Source organism: Stegodyphus dumicola, chromosome 1, assembly GCF_044657685.1.
Source record: "Stegodyphus dumicola isolate Sdum_Otavi_A_Nest chromosome 1, ASM4465768v1".
NCBI lineage: Eukaryota > Metazoa > Arthropoda > Arachnida > Araneae > Eresidae > Stegodyphus > Stegodyphus dumicola.
This window is the reverse complement of record NC_140768.1, coordinates 105,392,401-105,419,599: the sequence shown is the minus strand read 5'-3', so window position 1 is coordinate 105,419,599 and position 27,199 is coordinate 105,392,401. Positions and strand designations below refer to the sequence as shown.

General features: G+C 32.0%; 1 protein-coding gene across 1 annotated transcript in view; it reads right to left on the bottom strand.

Annotated features, from left to right (window-relative positions):
* The window catches only part of LOC118193848 (bicaudal D-related protein homolog), a 287,866-nt gene extending 263,210 nt beyond the window's left edge, over positions 1–24,656 (bottom strand). Inside the window, exon 1 of the mRNA XM_085818676.1 lies at positions 23,748–24,656. Coding sequence (XP_085674802.1) covers positions 23,748–24,011 — 264 coding nt within the window. The 5' untranslated portion in view covers positions 24,012–24,656. The remainder of the gene's footprint in view (positions 1–23,747) is intronic.
* Between the last annotated feature and the right edge of the window lie 2,543 nt (positions 24,657–27,199).

Below are 27,199 nucleotides of genomic sequence, written 5' to 3'. Positions count from 1 at the left end.
AGGGAAACTGGCTCGTATACACGTTACACATGGGGAAAACCACGAAAACGCCCATGCAGCCAGCCCGTTCGCGGGATTCGAACCTCGGACCGAACTACCAGTGTTCAGCGACTTTACCGCTCGGCCGCTGGTGGGCCAATTTTTTTTTTTAAATAATTAAATAACTTACCCTTTGCCGAATGGCAATAGGCAAGCATCTGGAAGATAAGAATATTTGTATCGGACAGTGGAAACACATTCCTAGTAAATCTCAACTTCATCATTATCTTGATTTGCTACAGACATGGCGTGCAGATTGGCTAATTTCAAATTGATGTTAAAAAATTAAATTCAGTCCTGTTTTGCAAAGGTGAGTCCCTCAGTTAACCATCTACTCCCAAGTTATCTGAAGAAAGCTGCATACCTAGAAATGATATTCGCTATCAAACTCACTTGTAGATCTCATTTTACCAAACTTTAAAAAAAAAAAAAAAAAAAAAAAAAAAAAATTTGCATTTCCGTATCTAATTTAAGACCTCTTCTCGGAAAACATAGCACTCTTTCTCTTCATAATAAGTTGATATTATATAAAACAACAATCTATCCATCCTTACTTTACACCTCCCCCATACGGAGACATTCTACAGAAAGAAATTTCTATAATTTTCAAATTTTGCAAAATAAAGCCCTTAGGGAAAATATCAACGCTCTTTGTTTTCTGAGGAATATCACACTACCGGTTCAAAAATCGAAACCATCAAAAAGTACATTTTGAAAACTGCTCATAAGTCTTACTGTAACATGCAACATGACGAGAGCACTATAATTCAATCCAACATCACAAACTCACAAATTCACAGATGGCCGCTTTCTCAGGACGTACAACAAAGTCTCCACTTGCACTTAAACTTAATAAATGTAAGAATTAAGAAATAACTAAAGAGATTTAGTCGAAGCTAACACAAATTGTAAGCTAGTTGGCCCGTAATATTAAATTAGCGAACCTATCAAAAAGCACGTAATACGGCCAAGCGTAATAACAGGAGAGACGTAGCCAAAAGAGAAACGCGCGCTATTCAGAAATCCTAACTCTCTCTCTCTCGAAGTCAGTAGCATTTTGACTTGAATACTATTCTGCTTCTCATTCGCATTTAACGCGATTCTAAAAACTCATTCTGGTAAGGAATTGTAAGCTAAAGCTAGAAGAGATAGGAAAGTGCTATAAACTTAAAATAACTGTCATAAAATTAGGATATACCTTACAATATATAAAACCCAATCGTCATTAAAAAGTTTAAAATGAAATTACGCATATTTTTCTCCTCCACTTCGTTTAAGCTTACTTCCTTGAATTATTTTAATTTAATTAACCGATTTCTCAATGCAAGTTGAAAATAACACACAAACTGCAAATTTTGAAATTAAATATTCCAGTCAGTTTCTGTCGTACGGGAGTCAGACTTCTTCTCATTTTATTTTCTCATAACGAGTATAAAACTTCCCAAGCATAAGTCTAGGAAAAAGAGACTGCATTAAATGCTATATTTCGTTATTTATCTTTTTTTTAAATTTGGCATTGCCAAAACATGAATAATTTCGTCATTTCAAACGCTTCTTTAATTAATTTATTTACCATCCGATGAGCAGCTACACCGCCTTTAAGACATTCAGCTTAACGCTTCTTTAATTAGAAGTACATGACTACGAATAACGATTGCGAAAATAAATGCCAGGTAAGGGGTTCGGTGTACCGTATATATAAACTTTTTGTACCGCCGAATGCAATAAAAAAGGGAGGTGCACAACTAGATGTTAAGGCTCATATGCTAAATTTCAATGTTCTACGGGTAATCCTTTTTGAGTTATGCGAGGTACACGTGGGCGTACATATGTCACGGAAAAGTCTATTTTCAATCCATTTTGGATTAAAGAGTTCTTTATTGTGTTCGTACGTATATGGATATGGATATGGTGACGTGTGGTGGACACCCATTATTTAGCCATAGGCAATATTGTCCAGCTACACCCACACACACACACACACACAAAAAAAAAGAAAAAAGAAAAAAGAAAAAAAAAAATGTCCTAGAGGATTCGGGAATGATCAAAATGGATACTTCCGTTGAAATATAACGTCCAGAATTTTTTTGCGATTACAATATTTTTTTTTTTTTTTTTTTTTTTTACTTCGTACAAAAAAGTAGTAAATCAAAAACAAATTCGAAATTCAAAATTCGGATTTAGACATATGCGAGAGAGGACTACATGTTCAAAATTTGATGGTTTTAAGTGCTGTCATATTTCAACAGTTCAAGGAACAAACCAATATACTGCATTTCCATACGTATTTCTCTCCCTAGCATTTGAACGGCAGGTTCTGAAAGTTAAAAAATATCCTCAGAATATTTCCTTTAGCAAAGAGTTAAGAGAATCAGCTTCCATAAATTTTAAAATAGATTCATCCCCGTAGTGATTGTTTTTATCTTGCTAACAAACCCTTCAAATAACTTGCGAAGATCAGGCTGAACCTTTCCCTTCAAACGGTTGATCTCTACGCCAGTATAATAGAAGAACCAACCCATTGCAGCGAAACAAACACGAAATGGCATTTAGTCTATGATTTCTCTAAGCCGGCTGCACTTTCATTATTTATGAACGATTTGAGACGTAAGGAGCAGCACAGACGACAATAAGAACGGGTAAGATCCCGGTTACAGGGAAATAGAGATGAAGATATATCTTTTTATAACGTAACGTTACTATTACTTTTTATTCCTATTGGAATGTAGTTTTCTTATAAATAAGCACTATTGTGATAGTTAGCTGTAATTTATCCAGGACTAAAAAGAGGGAGGAACTAAAGAGTGAGGAAATGCTATATATGCGGTACCATACACATACGCGTTTTTATTTCTTATTTCCTTGTACGAAGTAAAGGGAGTATAATATTCGCGAAAAATTTCGGGTATCATATTTCAACGGAAATATCCATTCTGACCGTTCCCTCAATATGGCTCTACAATTTCGTTTGAGTGACGTTCGTACATACGGAGAAAATAAAGGCCTCTTTATTGCAAAAAGAATTGTAACATTGATTTTTTTCCAAGACGTCTGTACGTACGTACATACGTATGTATCTCGCATAGGTAGAAAACTATAAGCCGTAGAACGTTGAACTTTTGTATATAAGCTGTTGTAGTATCTAGTTGTGCATGTCCTATTTTTTACTGCAATCTGCAGTACAAAGTGTCCATATATATATGCCCCCTTAAAACTTCTTACCTCGCATTTATTTTCAGAACCGTTGATCGTAGTCAAAAATTTCCAGTTACAGAAGTGTTTAAAATTGACGTACACTGCGGGGGGGGGGGAAGACAGTTATATATCTCCCGTTCTACTGGGGCGATTGACAAAATTCAAATTGCGTTTTCCATCCCTCAAAAGCGCGACTTAGGATCGATTTACTCGTATATATAGCATTGTTCTAGCATAGGTATTTTGACACAAAATCGGACATTTTCTGAAATAGCATACCAACTGTTTTCCATATTTCGATTCTCGAAAAAGGCACCTCGTTCCTGTCTTTTTACATTGTGTATGAGCGGAAAAAAAAGTCGCTGCGTTTTTACTTCCAAATAATTTTTGCAAAATGTCTAAACTACATTTGATGTTTTATCTCTTTCAACAAATATGCCAAATTTTAAAACGCGCCAATATATAAATTCACGTATATCTTTAGAAATTTTGAATAAAAAACTAATTTTTTGCAGGTATGCTTAAAAATACGTCTACTTTAAGATGACGGTAAAAATTTTATACATTATAATTCAAAACGTTTTTGGAAAATTTATAAAAATTATTTAAAAATACAAATTTTAAAAATAAATCATAAAAAATGAGTGAATTTTATTTGGAATGAACCTACATTTCGAAATGTGAAAGGAAGAATCAAATAAGTTTAATAAAAAAAGAGAGATTAATAAATATTTACCAAACTCAATTAACATTGAGGAGCTAAAATAAAACATTGAGAGCAATTTTTTTAAAAAAACTGCTCGTGCGATTTTTACGAAAATTGGTAGTTTGGCGTAAATTGAGTCGTAGAATCGAAATATGGAAAAAAAAATTGTTATGTTATTTCAGAAAAAGTCCGTTTTTGTGTTAAAATACCTATATTAGAACAATGCTATATATAAATCTAATACATACCCTAAGTCACTCTTTCGAGACATGAAAAACGCAAGTTGAATTTTGTCAATCGGTCCAGTAGAACGGGAGATATAGGAACTGTCCCATTTTTTTTCTTTGAGCAGTGTACATATTCGTGTTTGGGCAATGTCAAATAAAAAAAATAATAATAATGTTTTTCAACAAATAACGAAATCTAACTAACGGTGCGATCTTCCGGTTTCTGTACGTTTGGAAACGTTTTATGCTGGTTATGAAAAAATAAATTTATAAGAAGTTTATTATAAGTACGACAAAATTGGACCGGGATATTTAATTTCAAAATTTTCAATTTTTGATGTCCTTTTCAAGTTGCCTGGAGTGATCGGTTAATTAAGTGAGAATAATTTGAGGAAATACGTTTTAATGAAGTGCAGAAAAAAGTGTGTATAATTTAATAGGCCGTACAAGGAAGTCATGTGATGTCCGCATCAGATTTTTGATACAGTAATAAAGAAACACAAAACCTTCAAGATGGCAGTAAGAGCTACAAGTATTAGTAAAAGGTTTCTAATTTGATGGCAATGGCGTAGTAACTCAAAAATCCATAACACTATTTAAGATAGTTTATTAATTACTTTCAAGAAAAAGTCTGTTATATCTTAAGACTTCCATAATTTTGATTTTCTGCAATTTTGATACAGAAGATAAGATGAAAAGTGCATTCACAAATTTTTCTTTCATCAATTTTTGATTCAAAATTTCTTTTCAGGGTCGTTGAAAAAAATTGCTATTAACTTGAAACAAAAGATTTAAAATCTGAAACTTAAGATCTGTTATTAAATAATTACCGGTATAGAAATGGTTCGCGTTGCCAAAAATGATGCATTAATTTGGGCACATTGTAACCGGGTTTACTATTACATTATAAAAATTCTGTTCGAAGGACCCACGTGTAATAGAAGACAGTTACTTCGAATATATCTCACCGCTGTCTTATTTATTTAAATTAGGAATTGAAGACAAATTGTTGTTCTCATTCGAAATTGGCTTTGGGCAGAAACGAAAGATTAGAATCTCTAGGTAGTTTTCTGCTTGATTTACTTGCTTAAAATAGGGTACCATAAACAATTGTATGACATATTTTTCATTACTTCTGTAATATACACGAAAGAATTCTTGCTTTTGTTTTCCAGTCTTAAGTAAACTTATTGAACACGTCAAGTTAAACGGGCGCATTTCTATAACGTTTTGTGCGTTTCCTTCATTTATTCTACGCACTTACCATATTCAATTCAACAGCAATATCAAAAAATATTTAAAAAGAGCATATCCGATACGCAGTATCGCGCGCTGGAGATAATTTCCCTTCCCCGTACAGTATTGCCATTACTAGCTTTGAAATCGTTGAGTTTGTTGATCAAAAATCGTTAACATTTTACAAAATATAAAACATAATAAAACAAATTCGCAATTTGTGCTTCCAGATGCCCATATTCGAGTGGAGGACTACGTTATTCAAAATTTGATGTCTCTACATACCGTTGTTTTTTCACAGTGCGAGAAACACATATAGATTCATGCATATTCTTCATTATTTAATTTATTTTAATATAATACAGGGCTCTAATATTTGGTGGCAACAATTTGGAAAGTGGAACGCCGTTTATAGGGAACCAACGCAAAATGCCAAAACGAAACTAATAGCCCTTCTGGGCAAATTGCCTATTTGAGCTAAAACGTCAAGAAAAGTTGTATAAGTCATCTTATTAAGAAAACTGAGCAACGATACATCGATAACAATGAAGTATCGATTGGATGAATTGAAAATCATAGCAATGTGAGCACTGAACACAGTATCTGGAATTCTAAACGTAGGTTGCTTTTAAAAATTTTGTGATTTTGCTGCTTAATTTTATGTGATATGAGTGTGAAGAAAGTCACGGTTAAAGACACAAAAAACGTTCTTTAGGTCTTTTTGTTATGAAAACTGAAACGTTGATAGGATGAACTAAGAAAAGACTAAAAAGTAAAATAAAATAAAATTAATAAAAATAATGAATAAATAATCTGAAAGGTTTCAGATTTTACCGGTCGTTTCCATTTTCTTAAAAAAAAAGTTTTGTTAAAATGATTTTAAAGTGTTTTTCGCCCTCGCTGAGTTTGCACTCTACCAGTCTGCTCTTGCACTTACTTCTGCTAACCCCCCCTTTTTTTAGCATTACTATTAAGCATTATTTCCTTCTCACGTACGCAGCATACAATTCAATAGCAAAATCAAAAAATTTTTAACAGCAACTTATATTCGGAATTCCCGATACAGTGTATTAAATATTGGCTTTCATTTTTCTGTTTTTATTTTCACTCCTTTTTCCAGTTTATCATACCAATGTTTAGTTTTCTTAGTAAAATGGCTTACAAAACTTTTGTCTTTTTATTACAAACTTTTTACGTGTTAACTTTATTTATTAAATATCATGTCCTTCCACTTACGGCGCATAAAATTTCATTCAACAGCAAAATCACAAAATATTTAAAAACAGCATATCTTTGTAATTCAATACAGAGCGTTAGAAGTTGTCACATATGTTTTTATATTCGCTTTATAATTTCTTTGAAAATTAGCCGCTTGCGTGGCCAACCACCTAAAGCAGTTGTAAAAAAAAGAAAAAGTATTAATGATTTCAATGAGCCCAGCTATTGTAATTTCATAAAAATATTGAATATTTCTAATTTGAAATGTCATGATTTTAATATACCTTTATTTAAATCAATCACATTAAAAAGTAGAAAAAAATATTCTTAAGAACTGTGTTTATTGCCTTTAAATCGCTTAATTTATTACTCAACAACCTTCCAGTTTAAATTCGAAAGTATCTTAGGCTTTTCTGAATGCAGCATGCTAGCGCATGAAAGTTAAAAGTGTTTTATTTTCTGCTGCGGCAACACATTGCTATCGTAGAGCCGAGTTTGTTAATTAAAACTACGTATTTACACTATGTTACTTGTTCTACGCTGCTCCATACAAGATAAGGCACATAAGCCCAGGTGCCTGAATTAAACTAAATTAAATGAAAAACTTTTGTTTATCTCCAGCGCGCGAGACTGTCTATCGAAAGTTTTAAAGATATGCCGTTTTAAAATATTTGGGAATTTTGCTGTTGAATATTATGTCACATAAGCGTCAAAAAGGCGATATTTAATAAAAATAAATAGATAAATAAAATCCGAAAGCTTTCAGATTTTATATTACGCTCAAGGGGGAGGGGTTATTTACGTGCACATATACATTTCCAGAGCACTTAGGCTAATGTTCCTTTGCTCTAAAAATATTTAAAAACAGCCTATCGATATAATTCCCGATAGACTGTGTCGCGCGCTAGAAATATTTTTTTTTTTTTTTTTTTCAATCGTACAGTGTTTTCACTGCTCGCTTTGAAATCGTTGAGTTTGCAAATAAAAAATTCGTTAAAGTTTTACAAAATTTGAAATACATAATAAAATATTTAAAAGCAGCACATTTTTAGAATTTCTGACAGACAGTCTCCCGCGCCTGAAGATAAAATGTTACATTGCTCGCTTTGAAATCGAGTTTCTTAATCAAAAATTGGTTAAAGTTTTACAAAATATGAAATACTCAATAAAACCAATTCGAAATTCAAAATTTAGGCTTCCAGGTGTCCATATGCCGGTGGCGGACTAAATTATTCAAAATTTGATGCCTCTAGGTACCGTTGTTTTTTTTTCATAATGCGAAAAGCATGCGTACATTTGTAGGGATTTATATTTAATTTTAATAACCAGTTGTTCCTTCCTATAAGCCTTCATTTCCCTAATTGTTAATGCCAGAAAATTTAAATTTGCTAGCGCGCATGAATTAATGCAAATTCTACCGTTAGGAGAAAAGGTTTAAATACTGAGTTCTAGAAGGGAAAGTTAGGGAGTGTGGACAATGTAGCTTTGTAGCGTGAGCTTCTGAGTCTGCATTTCTTGCTGGTTAAAGTGGCGTAACAGCTATTACTTTGCTGCCACTAAATTTCGACGCGGTTTTCAGATAACAGGATTATCTGAGCCCTGTAGAGTAATTCTACTGCTTGTTAATATCTTCGAATTCTTAGTTTATTTTTTGTTATTTGAGTTACCGCCCTAGTGAGGCGTAGTGTGTTAGAGTCAAGTCGACGCATTTATAAATTTTAAAGAGTTAATAAAGGTATTTTTTATCCTCTCCTATGTGGTTCCTACACATACTTCATCTCTTACATCAGAAGATAAACAAGTAGATATTACGCATTCATACAAATTCTTCATTATTTAATTTCTTTAAATATAATACAGGGCTTTAATATTTGGTGGCAAAAATTTGAAAAGGAATTCAGACTTTTTTAGTGATTCAACGCAAAATCCCTTTTTGAGACTAATGGCCCTTCTGTTCTAACGCTTTCTTGGGCTAAAAATAAAAGTATATCTTGCATTTTTTCGAATGGCAACAGTATCGGGTGCCGGAGATAAAAATGTTTCATTTTGAACAGAGTTACTATTGGTCGCTTTCAAGTCGTTGAACTTCTTAATCAATTCATTAAAGTTTGGGAAAATATGAAGTGAATAATAAACAAATTCGAAAATTGGGGTTCCAGATGTCCATTTGTGGGTGCAGGACTAAGTTATTCAAGACTAGATGGCTCTAGGTACTGTTGTTTTTACACATAATTATGCAGACTCTTCATAATTTAATTTCTTTAAAAATGATGCAAATCGATAATATTTGCTAGCAACAATTTCAAAGGTGAATCAGCTACCTAAAGTTAACCAACATTTATAGTGATATTCTTCACCCCTTTGGAGTTAAAAATAGAAAAAGGTATTCTTAGGAATTCTAAAAGTACGTTGCTTCTGGAAATTTTGTAATTTTACTGACAAATTTTGTGTGACGTAAAAAGGAAGAAAGCGGTGTTTAATAATAAAAAAGCCAAAAAAAGTTGTGCTAACAAGAGTGAGTCCAAAAGTAGTTTGGTCAACTATGAGCTCAGCGACAGCATAAAATATTTCAACAAACCCTCTGATAGGAAGCTAAAATCTGAAAGCTTTCAGATTTTCTTTCCCCCCTTCCTCTTCCCCTTTTCAAACACTTTTGCCATTTTCCAACTTTCAATTAATAAGATGATAGAATAGTGTAGAAAATTTTGAAGTGAGGAGCTGGCCGTAGAAAGGTATCGTCTGTATCTCGAATGACATTACGGAAGTAGATTTGCATTCGCTCGAAATTGGACAGAGTCAATCCGTTGCTATGACGATGATTCGTCAACAGAGAAAAACTATTCACACGCAAGGGATTGTTTTATTGGTTACCTAGAATTAACTGAACTTGATTTGGAAATGAAGAAAAGCATTAAAGGTTATTATTTATTTATTTTGGTACAGTTACGAGAATTGTCAGAAAACGATTACAGGCGGTCAAGGTCCTTAAAATGTGTTGTGTTTCTATATTATCAGTAGCATATGAAACATTGGTAATACGTGCGCTGTAATAGAATAACTACGAAATCTACAGGATGCAGAACACAGAAGTATGAAATATTTATATTTCATAAATTTCCTAATTAATGATGAATCATTGTAGTGAAGTTTTTGTTGTCATGTGATGAGTCTAAATTATGGAACACATTTTTGTTTTTTGAAAATACGAATGCCTTCATGCATTTAATAATAACCAAATCCTTCTGCAAAGGTTTGTAATGCATGACATTAGGAATATTTTCTGTTAATTAAGTTAGAACGGCTAATATTAAAAAACAATCGTCAGCTGAACGCATTGCAAACTAGATTTGTTTAGTATTATATTAATTAGCTATCCCCCCTCGAAAAAAAAGGGTCTGAAAAGTTTGTGATTTTAACGGCCGCCCAAAAGGGCTATCGATAGAGATTATCAGTATAGAAGCTAGGAGGTGGAATAGAGAAACATTTCATAGGAGACTAATGAATACATATTTAGAGGAAAATGGGAACGTTCTATATCTTCTAGTTGAAAAGTGAAGACATATATAGAATGTCAGTCTATAAAAATACTGAATGTTTTTAATTTTATATATCAAGTATTAAATGTATTTTATTTAAATCAATACAATTCAAAATTGAAAAAAAAAATATTTTTAAGAATTGGATCTATTGATTTTAAATAATTTCTTTTATGAATTCATAACAGACTGATTCAATTGGAAAGATAAATATCTTAGATTTTGCCGAGTGGCAACAGATTCGAATGAAAAAGGAAACATGGGAAAACAAAGTAGTGTTTCGAGAATAAGAGCCCTTTTGGGGTTTAAAATATATATATATATGTAAGATATAATAAAATAATATGGCTATGTTAAGAAATTATTGGTAACCTCAAAATTAACTATCCTAGATTTGGTGTTCTCCCCCCTAAATTTACCTGTTCTCCCAAATTCGAGAATATTCCAAATTACACAACACGGCTTGAAAAAGGTAACTAAAACTAAAATTACCCAATCACAGCTTAGATTCACATGTGCACCTATGCATACTGCTTCGCGAGTATTTATATTGCGTAGGTATATATGTTCCTTTTTTCCTACGTTTCGTTTAACTACATTCCTTTTTTCCTACGTTTCTTTTTACTACGTTCCTTTTTTTTTCTTACGTTTCTTTTTTTCTAGATTCCGCCATATCAACTTCCGCCATATCCACCCTGCTTATGCTTTCCTGCCTGAAATGACGTAGTATCTTTGTACTTGTGTATGCAAAAATTATTTGTATTTAACGATGATTGAAAAGTATTATACTTTTATAACTTACTGTTAAGTATTACACTTTTTTTTTTCTATTCGCTACATTATTTACATTTGGTGAAGATATCCGGCTTGTAAAAATTATTGCTTCGAGTTGTAAAAACGATTCAAAAATTTTTCTTTTCCTCTCTCTTATGTTTATTCAACGTATTGTCTGATGATAATTCAATTAACCGCTTAAGGACATAACCCGAGTTAATTCGTTATATGTAATGTATGTAATTCCTTTTATCCCGAGATAACTTGGACTGACTTAACTGCATTAAACTCATTAAACCCGTTTATATTATGGCAAAGATATGCAATTATTGTGCATAACCGTGTATACTCGAAAATAAGCTGCAAGTTTCTCGAGAGCATAACAGGAAACTTTAGACTAGAATAATGTTCTGTGCTTTGCTACGGGCTAAAGAAATGTGCGTAATTATAATTCAAAGCGAAACTGTAATTGTAATCATAATTACCTTGTAGTAATTATTGTAATTATAATTCTCCAATTGTAATTAAAATTGCATAGTTATAATTAAAACACTGGTTTCTTTTGTGATATAAAATTGATGATAAAATTTGTAAATGAAATATTTAATTTATTATTCCCATTAAAATACATGATGAATTATTTTTCTGTTTTGATTTCATTAATTATCATACCCATGTTGAATAAAAGGCTAATGTACCAATAGCTTTTTTTTTAAATTATATTTCTTTAATTTTAAAATATATGACAGATGTTCATTTTGCAAACGTTTCCGCATATTTAATGTCATAAAAACAATTACTAAGAACTTGACTGCAAAGGAAGTTAAAATAGAATACTAAAATTAAAAATAAAAATAAAAATTCCGGAACTTGAATAAAATCTTCCTTTCGGCATATTTAAAAAGGTGAAGCAAATTTTAAAAAGAATCTTTTTCATTTTTATGTGGAAAAGTCAGAAAAAGTTTCCGGGTTTGAATTCTAACATCTACTCATATTCGCTAGAAAAAATACTAACGCGTTTAAACAATCAAACAACGCGATGAATAAATATATGCAGCTTTTTCAAACTTATGCGTACAGAATACACGTGCCGCCTTCACGGTTGATGTGAACTAGACTTCCTCATTTCAGTTTAAATTTAAGCAATTTTTAAAAAATGGGAAGGGGGCAGACTTTTCATGCTATTGGAATGAGAAAAAGAGTGAATTGTAAAATCACCTACTGAAAGTGGATGGTTAAAGATTCGTAATTTCTTCAATTTTATATTCATTTTTACTTTTTTAAATGCACTTTACCTGACAGTAATCAAGAGAGAAATTTAAATAATCATAAAATTTAAATTGTGATTTTATTTTTTATTCTTTATGCTTTACTAAAATTGCATTCGTGTTCAAACTATTGTATTCTGCAGTGTAAATAAGGCTGTTGCTTATTCGCTCGTCATTTAAACCTTTTTCATTTATCTTTTAATCGAGCAGTTCTATGCTTATCAGCATAAGAAAGACAGCCATCGAAAGCAATGTGTGTTTATTTATAATGTTTAAATCTTCTTTCGCGTTAAAAAAGAACTATTTTCAGTTTTCACTTTACCGTATGTTGCACTATGACAAATCAGCAATATAAAATCGAAAAGTGACCCGAAAAGTATTAAATTAACAGAATTTTAAAGAGCAAGGGAAGTAATAACATAGAGAGTTTTGTAATAAAGGCAGTTGCACTAAACCTTTTTCTAAAAATTATGCTTTAAAATTCAGCACGCTTAAAAGCCTCTCGATTTTATTTTTTTTATCTCATATAAACAACAATAATGTGATAGATAATAATTGATTTTTTTGTTATTATCATTATATTTAGCTAAAATGGTATAAATTAAAAAAGTGTTTTGTGCGTATATGTGCAGATAATTGAGTGACACCTACTTTTAGTTATTCGCGTAATATCTATAGTATTTTGCGTCTCATACTGTAGAGACATTAGATAAATTGGAAAAGCCGGAGAGATGGAAAATTAGCAACCGCCTTCGCTGGGAATTGAACCACGGACCTCTGGAATACCGGCCCAGTGTGCAGAACCACTACACCACGAAGGCACGCTAGGAAGGCGGAAGAAATACCTTATAATACTCAATACATATGTAGTTACAGATAGACGATTCATCTTGCAAATAGAAAATTTAGTGTATTTGTACGATATGTTAACTTATTGCTCAAATGCACTAAAAAGAACTGTTAAGATGCTTCAGTTTCTCTTCGTAATCTTTTTTATTATAACAATTTTCTTTTTTGTATTCTTATATTATTGTCAGATTATAATCTTATTTTCAGATTATACTATATGAAATACACAAGACAAAATACACTTTGATCGAATATTTATATAATATTTACAAGGTTTGTAAGGCTTTCTGTATTGAGGCTTTCTGGAAACTATACTTTTACTGAAGAGCATCTAATCATATGAGTTTCGGTACTCTTAAAGCGATCAACTAGTGTTTGCCAACGAAAAACTTTATCTAAGTACTCTTATCATCTTATCTTAACACATTTCACTGTTTTTCAGAGCTTTCTTTTAGGCCCTCCTTTTATTATTTATGCAGCCTACTATATTTTAAAGCTACAAAGGATTATCTAATTTCTATAAATAACTCTATATGTTAAGTCTATGTTAAGCCTCTGTAGTAACAGACTCTCTGAAAGAATTTGTAAAGTAAACGTAGAACTAAAAAACTAAAAATTTGTATCTTAAGTTCACCACTGAGCTTGGAATAAATACAGGGCAGCCAGGCAACATTTCATACAATATAAATACATCACAAAAATATGAGTGCTGTCAATCTTGATATAATCTGCAAGATAAAATTTTACAGAATTGCTTTCAAAGCACAATTAAAAATCCTGATTAAGTCACCAATAAGTTATTACTCATGCTCTGGGAAAAAAAAAAAGTTGATTACAAACTTTAACCGGATCCGGATTTCCGAGCCAATTGAGGAAAACTCATCAATACTCGAAAGAGTAAGTACATTACATAACTATTATATTATTCCTCTTTTCACTGCTAATTGAACATCCAACTTAGTTACATAATCAACTGTTCAAAATTTGTTTTTCACTTTCCAAGACAGCATTACTAACACCCCTCTGAGATCATGAACTTCCTCCAATTCATAAAATAATTACCGTACTGAAAGATCTCGATTCCGTTAGTCCGCAATGGGCTGATGCACCTGAAGTATCTGGTAGTATAATCTCAATAGCAGGTGTTCCATTATTTCAAGGCAGTAATGAAGCTCACTTCTCCATACTGATACACAAAAGTTCAATAAGGTTCATAACAATGAATCTGGAGATGGCATTAAATGAAATTCAATCAAATAATCCCTCTACTGTTCTTGGAAGAGAGCATGGCTTATTGATCTATAGGTAGGATAACCAAAATATTTTTTTGCTTAAACCAAAACAATTTTGAGAAAATACTCATAATAGAAAATAAAATACCTACATACCTACTAGGATAGATATGATGGAAAAAACTAAATGAAGAAGTTGTTAATAAAAAGCAACAGTGAATTTTAAAAATTGTTTGCTATTTTTAATAGCATCGAAAATTCACTAAAATTAAATTCCCTGATAATTTTGCAGCTTTGTAAAGCTTTTTAAGGTCGATTCAGCTGCTGTGAACCTCTTTCTTCAGTCCATATGATATTCATTACTGAGAATGCTCTTTCGACTATTGCCGATGTTTCTAACATGCTGAACATGCATTCTATTGTTTGAGAAAGATTGTACGATGAAATACCTTTCCTTTTAAATGAATGAATATTACTCATTTTATTTTTTCACATTTTATAATTAGCTGACTAAAAAGACTTTCGCAATTACTACTTTATCATAAAGTTTATCCATGTTTATTATATTATTTTTGACAGTTTCATTAATCTTTTCACCTGAAGCTTCAATTTCAGACCTTGTTAGTTCAGTTTTGTTTATCCAAGTAAAACATTCTGCTCCATCAAAACTGTTTTCTCATAGCTCAATGTAAGAAAGACATCTTACATCATTTTAGTGGAAAACATCTAGAGCAGTGGTTTCTTACCTTTTTTATGTCACTCGACCCTTTCACCCCTGCTAGACGGACAGTCCTCTTCATCCTTCTTTCCAAAATTCAAAATATATATATATGTAAATTTAGATTACAAGAAAAGTATAGAAAATATTCATAAATACCAAAACTTTAAAGAAAGTAGTTCTTTATATTTATAAACTAAAACTAAATCCTTAACAGGTAGATAAAAGATGAACATATTCCCGCCCCCCTCCTAAAACTATGAAATTCCCTCAGCCAGAGAAAAAATTCTCTCTCTCGGTTGAGAACCTGTGCTACAAAAAACTATACTGAGTATTTAAAAGTATTACAAAATCCACAAAATTTTGTTTTGTGATAAAAAAAAAAAGAATTAAATTTTCATTTTTAATAGAATTTTTTAACCTAAATTTTGAAATAATCTATGACATGAAAAGAGGGAAGGAATAAAATACTTTAAAACGGAGTTTCCCCTCAATTAAATTTTTTCAATATCTTTTTTATTTATATAAAATAAATATGTTTTAAACAACCGCTAAGCTTAATTAAATTTAAGAGACCACTTCTCTTACCAGAATGCGGCAGAAATAAATTCCCGATTTCAAACATAAATAAAAGCAATGATAAGCAATGATAATATTATTTAAAATTTTATTTCACTATTTGAAAAACAATATTTACCATATTGTTTTTCATATTCACCTTCACTTTCGATTCGTTTTGAAAATGATATCGTCCAAATGCCGATCGTAAGTCAAAAACCATAAAAACAAATTTTAATTTAAATTATAAGCCTAAATTAATTTCTTCTGTACTCCAAAAATAATAATCTCCATCTGCATAAGCCATTTCGAGACTAATTCATGTCATATGACTCTTATATAACTGTGATGATATATATGGAACCAAAATCCAAACACCCAATAATGATTTTACAGCAGTATTAATTATCCAATTAAAAATGTATTGAGAACTAAAACTAATTCACTTTAAAAAAAGGTTTCATCCTAAACATATAGCACTCGCTTTCTACTCTTCGGCCTAGCTGGCCTGCAGTCTGCTGCTCACTTCTTATTGCAAATATATAAAAAATGTAAGCATTTTGAAACAGGCACAAATAATGTGCCAAGTTTTTTGCGGTTGCAACATGTTTACCGAAATAAGATGAAGATTTCATCTGCCTCGGCTTCTTTATTTCATACCTTTTTAATGTTTCTTTTTAGTCTTATGAGAATATATTTCTGTACATTATTTCTTCATTGTCTAATTGTTTTAACAAAGTTTGCATTGTTTTAATATGATAAAAGGCAAAAGTGTCGGGGAGCAATTTTCTCAAGTACGGCAATACAACTTACTCTTATAATAATTATATATTCCGATTAGAAAATTACATTTCAAGTAAGACAGAACAGCCAATTTCTTACTGCTTCTTAATTAGGAATTTGAATGATTTTAACACAGTCTTACTAAAAAGCTTTTTTAGTCTTGATTCTTATTTGCGAAAAAGACGAAATCTTTCCCCATCTATTAATTTTAAGACAGTCTTGTTAAAAAGCTTTTTTAGTCTTGATTCTTATTTAAGAAAAAGACAAAATCCTTCCCCATCTATTAATTATTGTTAATTGATCGGAAATTAGTTTGTTCCCCTTGAAAAGTCACCTGGTCACTGGGATAATTATTTAGTTTGTTGGTTGCACTTTCGCTTTTAATTATTCCATTTTAATAATTCAGTTCTAAATATGCTGATGTATAAATTCATTTCAATAGTATTCTAACTTAGCTACTCTATTTTCAAAGGAGATAATATATTAAATAATCTACTAGAAAATAAATTATTACTTTATTACTTTGCAGCTTTAGCGCAAGTATTAGGCAATTTATTACTAATAATAACGTTAAATATATATAGTTTATGTACAATAATTAAAAGCACTAATTTCGAGAATTAAAATTTCATAGTTAACAGCATAAATTGAATCGTTTAACTCATTTTATATATATTTTTTTGATTTTACGTGAATTCTGCATTGGTTAAAGTTTAAAAATTTTGCAAGCGTCTTTAGAATACCATTATAAAATTTCTATTTGAATCTAAAAAACAAAATTTACATAGATTTTTGTTCAGTGAAAGCTTTATAAAATTACTTACGGAATTTTATAGAGAAGAGTAGCTCTTTTATGGATAATCTATCGAGGATTACCTGTAAAGTTTCATGCAGATGTCTATAAAGCTCTATCAGGCTCTAAAAAAATTTTTCATAGAAGTAAACTCTTGGGTGCAAAGTTTGCTAGTACTTCTGTTAGTATAATGGGTAATAAGTTTGAACCCTCGTCTAACCCTAGTCTTGATATGAAAATTATGCTATTTAGATAGCGAATGTAACAAAGGATGTTTTTTTAACTCCATAAAAGCCGTTTTACCCGATATTGTATTGTTTTTACTTCTTGTATACTCGGTACTTTTAAAATTTTACCAAATAACTGGAATAAACTAGCCGGGATTCAAGGAACATGTCCTCAAACTGGGCGAGTCCCGGTCAAAGCGAGACCCCTAATACACCTATTCATAGGCGAGCAACAAAAGCCTTATGCAAGTAGACGATATCCCCTATAGGTGAAAGAAAATGAAAGTTCTACTCTCTTAGTTCCAGGAAGTATAAGGTGATGCCTGATATAGAAAGAATCCTCTGCATGAAGATGATAGCAGCATCCTTATATCAGCAAAATTATTGGTATAAAGGTGATAGTGTCCTTCTGTAAATATTTATTATCATTTCTTTATCAAACTAATATAAAAATAAAACAACGCCTTCCAGCATAAAAGTGTTGATGTTCTTATGTAGTGGCGTAGATAAAACTTTTGCCGCCCCTCTTGATATATAAATAAATAGCTATTAAAATGTCAAAACGACATGTAGAGAAATAAGTTAAAACTCTACATTTATTTTGGAAGATAAATTTTGTTCCAATATTAAGATTATATTCCCCCCTTCAAAAAAATCAGTGACATTGTAGAAGTTTATTTGAATGCTCCTGTTGCTTTTATATAGCCACTATAGAAAAATGCCTTAAAAGTAAAATATACATTTGTGATTCGTAAATACTTCTTAAATGATTTTTGTTTAGAAAACGCTTCTCACGACTAGCAGCATGAGACATTGTAACATTTAGAACATTGTTGCGGAAATTTTATTTTAAAATAAACTGCAAAAATTCAAAAGGACTGCGCTTTCACGAACCTGTTTCGAATTCCTTAACAGTGACAGAAAGAAAACACTGAAATACTTTTTTCTTAACGAGAAATGTTATCCTGATCATACTTAGTTAATGTTCATAATTTGCATTTAAAAATTTCGAAGGAATAAAGAAAGTATAACAAAAGTATGTAGCTGTTGAAATCATGTAATTTCTTTGAATACTTTAATCTATAGTAACAAAAATGTTTTCTTCTCAGTTTAATTTCTTATGGCAATTTAAAATCTAATTATTCTTCATCTGTCTCTACAATTCATCTGACTAACCCCTATAAAATTATATATAGTGGTGTATCTAGAGAAGGGCCTGGCGGCAGTGTGCCGCCAGGCCCTTCTCTAGATACACCACTGCTCTTACGGAAGTTCGTCAAGACAGAAACACGAGCTCGAGGAAACCTTTCAGAAGTGGATAAATGCATGAAGGTGGTGTCCGGTCCAACAAAAGTGCCCAGTATAAAAGTAATGCTGCTACTACAAGTATAAAGTAATACGAGGGCTATCCAGAAAGTAGATTACGTTTTGGAATAAAAAAATAAACAAAGTATAGGAAACAAATTTTATTATATACAGATGAAAAGCCACACTCAAATACTACTTTTCTACATAGTCACCATACAAATTAAGGCATTTATCGTAGCGATGTACGAGCTTGGAAATTCCTTCGTCGAAAAATTCGGCCGCCTGCGCCTTCAACCACTTCGTTACCTCTTCTTGCAGCTGTGCGTCGTCATCAAAACGCTGCATAGCCAGCCACTTCTTCATTGCTGGGAATAGGTGGAAGTCGCTCGGTGCCAGGTCGGGACTGTACGGCGGATGAGGAAACAACTCCCACTTAAAAGATTCAAGAACTTTACGAGTGACATTTGCCGTGTGGGGCCGGGCGTTGTCGTGAATCAACAAGATCTTAGAGCTCAACATTCCTCTGCGCTTGTTTTGAATTGCTCTTCTGAGTTTTTGGAGAGTTTGGCAATACCTTTGAGAGTTTATTGTAGTGCCTCTTTCCAGGAAGTCCACCAAAATTACACCTTTTCTGTCCCAAAAAACAGTCGCCATCATCTTCCTTGCCGACATTGTTTGCATGCATTTCTTGGGTTTTTGGGGAGAACTTATGTGCCCCCACTGCATTGATTGCAATTTCGTTTCACAGTTCACATGTTTCACCCATGTTTCGTCACCAGTAACGATGCGATCGAGTAAAGAGTCACCATCCTTATGGTAAGCGTCCAAAAAGTTCAACGCTGCAGCCATTCGCTGATTTTTGTGGTCCTCTGTCAAGATTTTTGGAATCCATCTTGCACAAAACTTGTGGTAACCAAGCTTTTCGCTGATGATTTCGTGCAACAAACTTCGCGAAATTTGTGGAAAACTCAAAGAAAGTTCCGTTATTGTGAAATTTCGATTTTCACGGACTTTAGCATCGACTTTTTCGAGAAGTTCGGCGGTCACTATGCTGGGTCTCCCACTTCGATCTTCGTCGTGAACATTGGTTCGGCCATTTTGAAATCTTATGACCCACTGACGCACTCCACCTTCAGTGATAATGTTGTCCCCATACACTTCACGAAGCTGCCGATAGATTTCTATCGGTTTACAGTTTTTTGCAGTCAGAAACCTCATTACTGAGCGCACCTCGCAGCTCGCGGGATTTTCAATTAACGCAGACATTTCAAACCGTCACAGTATCTGAACGGAGCACAGCACGAACCTCTCACTAGCACGGCTAGATGCAGACTGAGCTGCGCAACGCTCTGACCCCAAGATGCCCCGCCCCTAGCGGACACAGACGGAAACGTAATCTACTTCCTGGATGGCCCTCGTACTACTATCTACTTATGGAAATAGGATTTTGATTGCTTTGATAATCAAAATAATCGAAAAGCAAAACTCCGCTTTTTTGCAAAAGAACATCTCGACATAGGGGTGCCAAGTAGCAAATTAATTTTCATGTTAATTTGCTTGTGGAGGAATCCACTACAAGAATGCCAGCACACTTAAAGAAATAATCAGCCTTTATCTAACAATAATAATAATAAGGTTTTATTATAGTCATAAACGTAATCAGCCTAAACATAATAAGCTTTTATCTTTTGAAATGCATTCACCGTGTCTATTTGAAATCAATGATGAATTATTACAGTTTTAGAACATTTCTTGAGTGTGTTAAATATTTTCATTAAGAATTAGGAGCGAGAAATCATATTTAGCTACTGATAGCTAGCAACGCACCTCATTATGTTTTTCGTGTCTCTTGCAAATAATGCAAATTTTCTAAAAATTATTCAAAATTTTTATATTGTTGTCAAGTGGCCTTAGAAATAAAGATTTTAATATTTTACTAGACAATGCTCAGAGCTGGAATAATTATAAAACTTTCTTCAAAATTAATGCCAATAAATCATCTATTTGAATAATTACATGAGTGGAATGGATTTTAAAGTAAAGTAATTCCAAAAATTATATAATTATAATATAATAATACATGTTTTCAATTGTATAATAATAGAATAACATATTATCTCTTCTATTAAATAATAAAGAATCTATAGGTTTTTCGTACGTTTTTCGCGCATTTTGGGGAAACGACAGCACCAAGAGCCACCTAATTTTGAATAATTGCAGTCCTCCCTCTGAACATGGACACCTCGAAGCTCGAATTTGGAATTTTATATTGATTTATTTCATATTTTGTTCTAGTTTAATGATTTTTTTTATTAATAAACTTGAATACAAGCAGTGACAACACTGTTCGGAATAAAACATTTATATTTCCAGCACGTTATGCTATTGTCAGAATAATTGGCTTCTTTCAATTTTAATCCACAAATTCTGCTATTTAAAAGCAATGTTTCCCACTGTCCGGAAGAAAAAATGCTTTTATCTTCTACGCTCCAGGATGTTACCTTTCAGTAAAGTGTAAGATTTTTAAAAGTTCAAATTTAATCTGTCGATTATTCATTAAGAAACGAATCAATTTAAAAACAATAAATGCAGTTTAAAAATTTTTTCCTACTCTTTAATAGGATTCATTTAAAAAAATGCATTTAAATCAAGAAATGTCTAATCAAATTTCTATATTAAATATTTAACATATTTTTACACTCTTGAATTATTTTTTCCAAACGTGCTTACTGTTAGCTTTTCAAAAATTTTTGACATAAAAAACTATAAAAATTAAAAAGTAATTGGAATAATTAAATTAAAAAGCTATGATAATTAGTCTTTAATTAATGACATTCTAGATTATCAATGTGCTATGCAAGTGAACCCATGAACAAGAGAGTGTGTGGATTTGGATTGAATTATTGGCTATGGCGAAGCATACCAGGGCTATCTGCCTGTGGGAAAAAATGCCTTCACGAAGGATTTTTTATGAGAAACTGACTCATATACGTTACATATGAGAAAAGCCATGTAAAAGAATGTAAAATCTAGATATGAGTGTTTCTGATTGGGAGCATACCAAAAATAATTAAAATGTTTTTTAAAACCTCGTAATTTTAATTTTAACTAGATATAATGTATTTAATCTGAATAATTTGGGGTATTTCTGGTTTTTTTAAAGTGCTCGATCGCAAAAAATTAAAACTTACTAAAATAATTGAAACCAAAATTAAAAATAATTAATTCATAATTCCTCAATAATACTGCACCTAATATAAATGCATTTGTTAGTCAAAGAGGCGTGATATGCAAAAGCATGCTAAAAATGCTCAATAAAATTCTTTATTTCTTTGTATTTTTCTGCTAGCCTGAAGGAAATAAAGATATAGAAAAATACAACATTAGAAACATTTTTGGAATGTTCACTTTTAAGATCATTCCTTAGTTTAAACTATTTTCCACTAATGAATTCATTTTTTATGAATAATCATAAATCTAATCTGTAAAATGCCATTATTTAATAAATGTCAAATAAAATATAAATATATTATAATAATATTATTTTGTAATTATCGACTAAATGTTCCGAACTTTTAAATAAATTATTAACCTCCCGAAGAAAGTGTTAAGACTTTTACCAAGCGAATTTTCCAATCCTTGTCCTGACAATAAGGCCCATTTGAGCTGTCTGCTTGAGAGTAGTGATGCCTTCACGGACGATTTTCTAAGAAAAGCTGGCTCCTGTTCCCATTACTCATGGGGAAATCCAATCAAACCCAGGCAGCCAGCTCTTTTTCTGGGATTTGAACCATAATCGAACTATCAGTATTTAGCAGTTTTACCCGTTCGGCTGTGTTAAGTTCTTTCTATAGTGACAAAACAAAATTGTTGCCATTTCACTTGTTGAAAGTATCTTGCGTAAGTAAGGCCAGTGAAAAAATAGTGCATTTATATCTTATATCTTAAATAAGTAAATTTTTCATTTATCAAATAAGGGCAACAATTTTTAACATGGTATTTAATTCGTATTAAAATAATATCGTAGAAAGTTTCTTTCTCTACTATTTATCATTAACACTTAACATCTTGTATTAAATGTAGTAAATATATTAAATACAATACAATCAGTTTAATATGTTTTTAATACCTCTCTAAGGCAGTGGCGTAGCTAGGGTGGGGCAAAGGGGGACATCTGTCCCCGGGCGCAGCATCCAGGGGGCGCCAAATTGATGGTACGAAATTCTAGAAGGAAATGTTTTCCATTCGTGGCACACAGAGAGGGGCGCAAAATCTTCAGTTGTCCCCGGGCGCTGAAAACCCTAGCTACGCCTCTGCTCTAAGGTCTCTACAGAAGACTAAGGTCGTCTGGATTCATGGTCAATATATTCACCGTTTTTATATCCTACATTTTGAATTTTTAAAGATTAATTCCAAACCTAGTAGGTCTCTTGTAATTGTCCCGCTTTAAATGCATCAGGTGTTATACTTAAATTCTAATATGTAGATCAGATTATAATTCTTTGTGATTTTTATAATTTTTAAAGGTAAATTCTTTTTTGAGAAGTCAGAATGTAATTTAGAGTTTTCTTATTGCAAGTTTTTATTTATTTATTTATTTATTTATTTTTTTAATTTTTATTTTAAATCTGTGCTAGCATTTAGTAATTACGTTTTCGTTTATAAGTCTTCATTAATTTACTTCCCCCCTCCCGGCATTTTGCTCTCTGTACTATTTTATAAACCAAAAAGCTTTGCTAAAATAAATGCCTGAGCTTTTAAACTGAAATTCGCTTCGAATTAAGTTTCAGTTTTATTCAGAAGATTTATTTATATGAGTTGACAATAATAAATATTATTTTCATTTAAAAGGGGGAAGCTTTATTTTTTCCCATCAAGAGATAAAATTAAGAAGAAGTTAAAAAAATGAAGTTATAATATAAAAATCTTAAAATAATTAATTTAAATAGTCTTTTTGATATAAATGCTTCCAGCTGGAAGTACTAGCAAAAAACATATAAAAGAAAAAATCATTATGTTTTATCTAAAACAGTAAAAGCGTTATTAAGTTCGACAAAGAATTTATTCATGGAGATCTTACCTCGAGTTGCTGAGAATATTCTTCTGTGAGTCTTTCATTCGCTCGACTTATCTCTTCGTTTTTTTCCAGAAGAGCTTTGCCGAGTTCCGCAGCTAAGATCAGATCTTTCTCCTTTCTTGCAAGCTGAGCAAAAACATCGTCACCGTCAATATTATTCTGGGCTTGCTGGTTCTCCATCTGACATACGTAATCCTCAAGATCTCCGTAGAAATTATGAGAAGTTGACATTTTCTGCTGCATATCTTCTACCCTGCATGTGGTCATGCTGTTCTGATTACAACTTATTCAGAACATCTAGTCCGCAGAACTTTTCTGCCCATAAGAACTTTTATTCCTCTTTTCGTTGAATTCTTTGCGATGACAGTTGCGAACCGGATCAGCTGTTGGTACTGTCACACGAGCCTTCCATCATTTAAAAACTTAGTTGATGCCAACGAATGAAAACAAAATAAAACAAAACAAAATCCGCAGTTTTCCTGATACTACTTTCTTTTCCTGAAGTTGCCTATCAGTGGATACAAGTAGCGCTCAAAATAATGCAGCCGTTTAAATCAAAATAAATAAAACTCATTCATAACTTCGATTTAAATCCGGGCAATAAGTGTAAAATCCTGTTTCAGAAAACACTCTGATCTAATGGTTTTGTAAGGACGGAATATGAACACCACAGAACGTAAAATGAAGTTCTCGTAGCGGCAAAGAATCGTCTGCAGTTGTCTTGAACTTATAATGGCTAAAAAAAAATAAAAAAACTATGGCTTCTCTCGCAAATTGTGATGCCTCCGATGCTTAAAAACAAGAGCAGACTGAGAAACAGTTTTACAGACAGTATAAAATAGAAGCCTTAAAAAACTTCGAGCGTTCTTCCACGTCTGCAGCACACCTTTCACGTTTGAAAGAACGCTCGACAGTAACCCAGGGAAACAACTTACCTGTACGAAAATGATGTAAGATTCTATCAACCAATCGCAAACGAAATAACCGCAAGACCAAACAATTCACCTGTGCCGTTTTCTAGGTCATGTTTGGCGACTATATCGCCTTTTTTGGCGTTTTAGATTTTGAAAAACTGAGTTAGAATTTTCACAGTTTCTGGCAGAAATAAATTTAGTGTAAAAATGTTATTGTATGCAAGGACCTGATTTACAGGGGCAAAAAGGCCATAAGTCTCGAATTGCCACTTTCAGGTAACAATTCAAATTCTGTCTGGTATAGGTGATGATTTTGCAAATAAATTCACTCATATTTTTTCCGTTTTGAAAAAAAGAACTATCCGTAACTGAAATATTAAAAACTCTCCGAAAACATGGTACAATGGGAAATTTTGATAGTGTATACTCAGAAAACGTTTTTGATCGAAGAAAGAGTATATTCTCTTTTTAACCAGAATTCGAATAGAATTCTTAGAAGCTTAAAGCATTCATGCACACTTTTAATTACTTATTCTGAATTCTTCTATCTTTGTTATAACTAAAAAGAGATTTATCTAATTTAGATGATAAATAATTTTGTCACGAATTTCCAAAGAAAATAGTTAATTACCGCTGCTTTAGTTTTACGCATAGTAGCTTAAAACTAATATTCTCTTATAAATAATTATTAGTACGAGAGGTGCTATTAGTCTCGAAACTCATAATTTGTCTGTATCCCTTTTGCGACCTAATTACTTTTTAAATTGTTGTCACCAATTGTTATAAAGATGTATTATTAAAAAAACTTTTATAAACATTGAAGAATCTGTATGTATGCATGTACGTTCCCTATATTGTGCGTAAAACGACTTCACCTAGAGCCACCAAATTTTAATATACTCAGTGCGCCCCTGTACATGAGCACCTCGAAGCCCGAACTTTTAATTTTAAATTTGTCTTTAAGATTTATTTCCTATTTTGAATAAATTCAAGGAATTTTTGTTTAACAAACTCAGCTATTTGAAAGAGAGAAATGGTAGCACTCTTCGAAATAAAATATTTTTATCTCACTACGCCAGACTGTTGCCACTTGGCAAAATGTAACATTTCAGTTTTAATCCGGAAATTCGGCAATTCGAAAGCAGTGTATTTCCATTCCACTACCTCAAATACAATTACATATTATCTCCACATCCATATCTTTAATAATATCAATATCTTTAATAAATCCATATCTTTAATAAAGTTTCTTAAATTATATAGAAAATGAAAATAGTTAAACTAATAATGTAAGTACTTTTTTAAAGTGGTATTCGAAAAGTTATGAAAGCTTCCAAATCTCAATACATGGGTCCAGCTCAGGCTGAACAGTCTATCTTCATATCTTCTACTCATAACCGAACTATGAAGTTGATAATAGTAGAAGGTAAATCTATAGGAAGTTCACATTCCGTTATCCAAAGTGATGAAGGTGCTGCATTGAATATTTCTAACAGATATGTTTTTCTGTATGAATTTTGTGGCTGAAATTTAGAAAAAATATAAGATTTTGTTGATTTTCTAGATTAGAGACACAATTCTTTGGCTTATGATGCCTTCTCTCTGATTCGAAAAGAAACTTGACTATTTCGTTGATTTAAAACTGTTGATAAAAATTTTATGATTAAACAACGCAGTGGGGAATGTTTGGTTCAAGTTATATGTAATAAAAAAAAATTAGAAGAGCTGATGTAGGAACACTGAGATGTAAAAACGCAGATATACTGATGGCACAGAACGTAGATCCATACTGAAGAGGAAAAATTCTGATTGCGTAGAAGGCTAACGCATAATGAATAGGAACCTTGCCAGTCGAGGTATTTTAAATTTCATTTTTATTTAAATTCACATTTGAGGCCACAATAAACTTGGCACTCTAATCGGGCCTATTTTCAGAACACTGACACTTTTTAATCCTATTGCGATAGGAAGAGAGCACAGCGAAATGAAATGGCGTCCAAACAGCAACAGAGATACAAGTGAAGTGCGCATTTATTCAATAAGATTGTTTGTTAAGAGAAAGGTTTTAGTTTTAAGTTAGAAAGGTTTCAGTTCTCGGAGTTTAGGCTCCGATTAACTATGTCATCAGTGTTACCCAAGCTGTGTGGCATAGATTAATCTAGGAATGACGCAGTACAGAAATATTATTATTTTTTTAGAATAAAGAGGAAATAATCAAATTAAAAATTAGGAATTAAGAAGCTATTCCTAAATAAAATTATAAAGTTGATTTACGTAATTTTTATTTTACATGTACGTATATATATATATATAGAGAGAGAGAGAGAGAGAGAGAAAGAGACAAAAAGAAAGAAATTTAGAACCAAATCCCCAAAGATATAAAAGAAATTTAAAACCGTCAAATCTAAAATTCCCCACAAATATGTAAAAAATCAACTGAAAGTCATCAAACCAGTAGAAATACAGAAAAAGGTATAAAGTATTTCTCCCGCCATGCTTCGTTGTGTGATGGTCTGCACGCTGGGCGCGTATTCCAGAGGT